The following is a 6216-nucleotide window of genomic DNA, read 5'->3' as shown; positions in this document are numbered from 1 at the left end:
CATCCTGATCTCGAGCACAATGAGATTGGAATCACTATTTCCAAGATGTCTCTGAACCATTCTGCCTGCAATCAGACCCCATGCATCACACACAATACCAGACTGGTATTGTTTCTCCTCCTCATTGGCCATGGACACAGGGAATGAGAAAGCAATCCTATATCAGAGCTACAAGCATGTGGCCTGTCTTATCTGGTCTGCTTCATAAAACCAGTCTATTCATAAGAAATCCAATTCTGCTGGCTACTACTAGCCACTTGGATATTTGCACACATTTTGGGGGGGGGGGAAATTACAATAATTTCCTTATTTGAGTGTTATTTCTAATTGAGTAAACCATAAAGGATGTTAGTAAAATAATTTTACTAAAATTTTCCAGTCAAATAGGACAGTTTTATTGTAAAAAAATATATTTTATCTGTCAGATGCAATACCATATATTCATAGTTTTGCATCAATTGATAATACTGAATATATTTCTCAATTAAAAAAAACAGCAAGTTATAGTATAGCTCTTCTGGCTTTTCACTAAAAATCGAGATTTTTGAGGGCCCTATCTTCCTGCAAAAAACCTAAGAATGTTCATTCGGAGGAGAGAAAAAGACAAAGGTGCTTCAGTAGGGCATGTTAGAAAAGATGAAAGTACCATCAGATCATGGAGCACAGTCTCCTCATTAAAACAATGAATTAGATATACACTAAGGAATTTGAGAAACATTCACAAAATTCTGTGAAGTGAGAAAACCATGTTTTAGACAAATATGTATTTAACCTTATATTCTGGAAAACAGTGTCAAAACTCTTTATATTTGCATGTATTTATTTACTAAAATAAGCATAATAATCGATTATTGCCATTAGCTGCAATCAAGCCAACAACTACTCAGAGAGACCATGTGCAATAAAGAGCCTTCGCCTGTCCCACACCGTCCGCACATCTCTGGCAAGCTCCAGCCTGGTTTTACAGTCACCAAGTCACTCTATGGCACTGATAGTTTTCCTCTCTTTGCTGACCCTCTACTCTTCCCAGCATGATGTCTTTTTCCAAGGACTAATCCCTTCTGACAATATACCCAAAATATGTGAGGCGAAATGTCATCATTCTTGTCTCTAAGGAGCATACATTACATATACTTTGGTTGATTATAAAATTGGGGGGAAGTATAGAAAAATACAGATGATTATTAGGAGTTCATTTATCTGACGAAGAGCAATCCATATAAAAGAAAAATATTAGGAAGGAAAGATCAAAAATTCACTGCCAGTTGAGTCAATTTCAAATCATAGACTATAAATCTTTATGGGAGGAAACTGCCCCTCTTCCCCCAAAGAAATGTCTGTCTGGTAGATTTGAACTGACAGCCTTACATGGCAGCTAGCAACTATGTAAATCCCAAATATTACATTTATGAAAAATGGTGTGTTATTTGTATGTTAACGTTAGGAGTGTCATAAGTGAATGGTTACCAAAATATTAATGCTGCCACATCAGAAAGGTAAAATCTACTTTCTTGCTTACACTGTTCTTGTTTTCTTTAATAGTTTTTTTTTTCCTGATGAGCATATGATAGGTAATTATTTGGGGCAGGGGGGCAGGGTAGGGAAGGTACAACACACTAAAGTGATATACATGGTGGATGAAAAGGAAAAGCAATGAAAGAGTTTTCTGTAATCATCATGAAGAGCCCCGTCTAGTACTGAGCTTATCCTTCCTATTTGCAATATTCTATTTAAGATGTGCCCACCTGGAAAGGAAAAACGGAAGTGCAAGATTTGCCCTTCAAAGCTTTGGTAGGAATTTCTAGCTGGTGTTTGATGGCAGCAGAGCTGTTGGGACTGTTCTCAACTTAACTTTTGGCAAAATCAATCACTATTAGCACATCCTTCTATGTGAACAAGATAAAGTAAAGGGATAGAATTAATCTTACTCAAGGCTATGATTGGGAGCAATTTCCTGTATGTTCCATAGCTGACTGCAGGACTCACATGGGCTAGTGCTACACCCTGGGTATAGATCCTGGTTCCAACACTTACAAGTGTTAGCTCCTTTATATGTAAAAAAGACATACTAAGAGCTTAGTTTAGATGGCAGACTTTCCCAACCCAATACATCTTTTGATTGCTTGTCTGCTGGTGCCAAGAGTATTGATTGTGGATCTAAGCAAGATGAAAGTGTTGACAACTTCAATCTTTCCTCCAGCAGATGACACAACCCTGCTTGCTGAAACTGAGGAGGACCTGACTTGGCACATTTGCTGCAGAAGGTCAAGGACTGCAGCCTTCAATATGGATTGAGGCTCAACATCAAGAAAACAATGATTCTCACCACTGGGACAACTGGCAGAATCATGATAGATGGTGAAGAGATTGAGATTGTTAACAGCTTTAGTAAACTTGGTTCCACAATCAATACTCTTGATACTAGCAGCCAGAAAATTAAAAGATAAATTGCATTGGGAAAGTCTGCTGTCAGGGCCCTAGCCAGACTACTGAAGAGCAACAATGTTAGTCTGGATACTAAGGGGCACCTGATCCAGACCACAGTCTTTGTAATTACTTACTATGCATCAGAAAGCTTGACAGTGACTAGGAATGATAGAAAGAAAATGCATGCCTTTGAGCTGTGGTGCTGGAGAAGAGTGTTGAATATACCAAGGACTGCTGGGGGGAAAACAGGTTCATCCTAGAGTGGGTGAGACAAGGCTGCTCCTTGGAGCAAGGATTCTGAAGCTTCATCTGACATACTTTGGGCATGTTGCTAGTAGAGACCAGTCCTTGGAGACGGACATCATCCTTGGGAGGATGGAAAGACAGTGCAAGAAAAGAAAACCCTGGATGAGATGGATTTATTCAGTGACTGGGGTAATGGGGTTAGGTGTGTCAGAGGCAATAAGGTTGGCACAGGATAGAGCAGAGTTCACAGCTGTTGTATAGAGGGTCGCTATGAGTCACAAGTAACCTGATGGCACATAACAACAACAATATAATGATGTTGCCTATAGGCCTAGTAATGAAAGTTGTCGTCATCTTGATGTTAAAATGCAATCTACATTGAAGGCTGTAGCCTTTGATCTTCTGGAGCAAGAGTTTCAAGTTCTCTTCATTTAAAGCAAGCAAGGTCATGTGGCCTGCATAATGCAGGTTGTTGATGAGTTTGCCTCTCGAAAATCTACAAACTTGGAGAAACGATGAAAGTTATACAAGTGTTCAGGTCTTTCAATCATAGGATCGCTATGAGTCGCCTATGACTCGACAGCACTAAACAACAACAACATACTGATGCCACATTCTTCTTCACAGAGTCCAGCTTCTCAAACGATTTGCTCACCATTCAGATTGAATATGTATGGCAAAAGGATACAGCCCTGAAACACATCATTCTTGATTTTAAACTATTTCATGTTCCCTTGCTCTGTTTAGACAAGAGCTTCTTGGGCTAGGCTTAGATGATTATGATTAAGTATTGTAAGATTCTCATTTTTCTCAGTGTTAACCATAGTTTGTTATGATCCAAGCATAGATATTCTTCTGGTACTCAGTGATTTTGAAACTAGAAAAATAGAAGAATAACCCTTCTGAAAAATAGAAGGATAACCAGTAATATGTGTTTAAAGTCCAAAGTCCAAAGGGCAGGAGAGCAAGGGAATGAGTGTGAGGAGGCGGAAAAGTATGGGGTTTCAGAGTTTGGTGGGTGGAGGGAGGGGGTAAAGGAATTAGGAAAGATCCAGTTGGGACCTGAAAAGAAGGATGATAGTGGGCATAGACCATGGTGATTAATTTTATAAAACACAATGAATGTATGGAAGTAATCATATGAAACATAGTATGAATGAAGGGATGTAAGAAGCACAATGTACATGAATGAAACAAAATGTATAAGAAAATCACATTCAATTAAAAAAATTAAGATAAAGATTATCCTGATTTAGCTGGTGAGAAAATACAGTTACATTCTTGAAGGAATTGTAAGAAGCAATGTTCAGATATGAGACTTTGCATGTTGTTGTTGGTGTTGTTATGTACCATCAAGTCTCTTGAGACTCATAGTGACCGTATATACAGCAGCTCTGAACCCTGCCCTAACCTGAGCCAATCTCACTGTTTCTGACACATCTACTCCATTACCCCTGTTATTGTGTCAATCCACCTCCTTCTGCTTGTGCTGTCCCTCCATCCTTCCAAGTGTTATGTTCTTCTCTAAGGACTGGTCTCTCTCAAAGACTTGACTGCTCCTTTCTGGCAACATGCCTAACGTATGTCACATGGAGCCTCAAAATCCTTGCTTCTAAGGAACATTTTGGTTTCTCTCTGTCCACAAAAACCTGTTTGTTCTTTTGGCAGGCCATGGTATATTTAATACTCTTCTCCAACACCACAATTCAAAAACATCAATTCTTTTGTTATTTTTATTCATTGTCCAGCTCTCTGATGCATAGCAAGTAATTGCAAAAACCATAGGTTGGCTCAGGTATGCCTTAGTCACTAGACTACCATCTTTGCTCTTTCGCACTCTAGAGAGATCTCTTAAATCAGATTTTCCTAATACAATTATTACTCTTTTGATTTCCTGATTTATGGTGCCAAGAATGTTGATTGTAGAGCCTGGCAAGCTGTAACTGCTAACAATCTCAATCTCTTCCCCATCTATCATGATGCTGCTAATTGGTTTTCTTGATGTTGCATTTCAATCTGTATTAAAGACTGCACTTCTTGACCTTAGCAGAAAATGCTTCAAGTCCTCCTCAGTTTCAACAAGCAATATTATGTCATCTGTGTAATGGACATTGTTGATGAGCCTTCCTCCCGTCTTGATTCCACATTTCTTCTCATAAAGTCCAGCCTCCTGAATGATCTGTTCTGCATATAGATGGGAAAGTATGGAGACAGGACGCATCTCTAATGCACTCCTTTGCTGATTTTGAACCATGCATTGTTTCCTCGCTCTGTTCTGATGACTACTTCTTGATCCAAGTATAGATTTCTCATAAACACAATCAGGTGTTCTGGGATTCCCATTCTTCTTAATGTTAACCACAATTTCTTGTGATCCACATGGACAAATGCTTTTGCATAGTCAATGAAACACAGATAGACATTCCCTTGGTACTCTCTTGAACTCAGCCAAGATCTATTTGACATTAGTAATGATGTCTCTAGTGCCACAACCTCTTCTAAACCCAGTTTGTATTTCTGATAGTTCTCTATCAATGTATTGTCCCACTTGTTTGTTTGTTTTAATAATCTTCAGCATCATTTTGCTTGCATGTGATATTAGTGATATTGTCTGATAATCTCAGCATTTTTTCAAAAATGGGAATAAATATGGAATTTTTCTTTCTAGCCAGTTGCCAGGTAGTTCTCCTCCAGATTTCTTGCGACAGCCTGATGAACATGTTTTGGGGTGCATCTTTTTGCTGGAATATATCAGTTGTTATTCTATCAATTTCTGTAGCCTTGTTTTTTGCTATTTCCTTCATAGCTGCTTGAACTTTGCATATATGCTTTAAGGTAGTTGCTGATAAACAAAAAGACTAAGGACCAGATTTGTGTTCTTTTGAATAAGACTATGATCATCATACAAGAACAGCAAAAGCTAACAGACCTACAGGTATCACCAGTGACTAAAGAAGAAAAAACTTTGGAAAAGCAATTAAAATCTTCCATGCCAAACTCATGAAGAAATGGACTTGCAAAAAGACCTCTACCAGAGTTCAACAGCAGAATAATTTGGGAACATTTCTTTTTGACACTCATTGATTCAGTAGGGGGCTGTTGAGGTTTGAGGTGGATGACTGGATAGTGATCCCTTTAAGAGGAGAGAGAAATGGTAAGGTGAAAGGCAGATATTATGTGAGTAAAATTCAGCCAAAAACAAGAATGAGGAATAAAGAATTGTAAAACATTTTTTAAAAAAGGATAAAGGAGAAAGAAAACACCAAAATGGATGTCAGAGAAGACTCTGAAAATGACAGTAGAAAGTACAGCGGTCAAATTAAAGGGAAGAAATGCTAAAGAAAAAGAGATGAACAGAAGATTTCAAAGGTCAGCTCAAGAAGACAAAGCTAAATACAATAATGAAATGTACAAAAAACTGGACTTAGAAAATCAAAAGGGAAAGACATGCTCACCACCTTCCAGGAAAAGAAGTTGTATATGACAGTTGTACTTACCAACTTTAAATTGAAGTCATACTGACTGCATCATAAGAGACTGACA

The 6216-nt window shown here is 38.3% G+C and overlaps 1 protein-coding gene across 1 annotated transcript; it reads left to right on the top strand.

The window, feature by feature from the left end:
- The first annotated feature begins 4244 nt into the window (after positions 1–4244).
- On the top strand, positions 4245–5677 carry LOC102850373 (spindle and kinetochore-associated protein 2-like). The gene is made up of 2 exons (XM_006881240.1): positions 4245–4253; positions 5513–5677. The coding sequence occupies exons 1-2, from the start codon at positions 4245–4247 to the stop codon at positions 5675–5677; spliced, it is 174 nt and encodes a 57-aa protein (XP_006881302.1).
- The last annotated feature ends 539 nt before the right edge of the window (positions 5678–6216 follow it).

Source organism: Elephantulus edwardii, unplaced genomic scaffold (genome assembly GCF_000299155.1).
Source record: "Elephantulus edwardii isolate Elephantulus edwardi_28Jun2011 unplaced genomic scaffold, EleEdw1.0 scaffold00013, whole genome shotgun sequence".
Lineage (NCBI taxonomy): Eukaryota > Metazoa > Chordata > Mammalia > Macroscelidea > Macroscelididae > Elephantulus > Elephantulus edwardii.
This window is presented reverse-complemented; position numbering and strand designations above follow the sequence as displayed.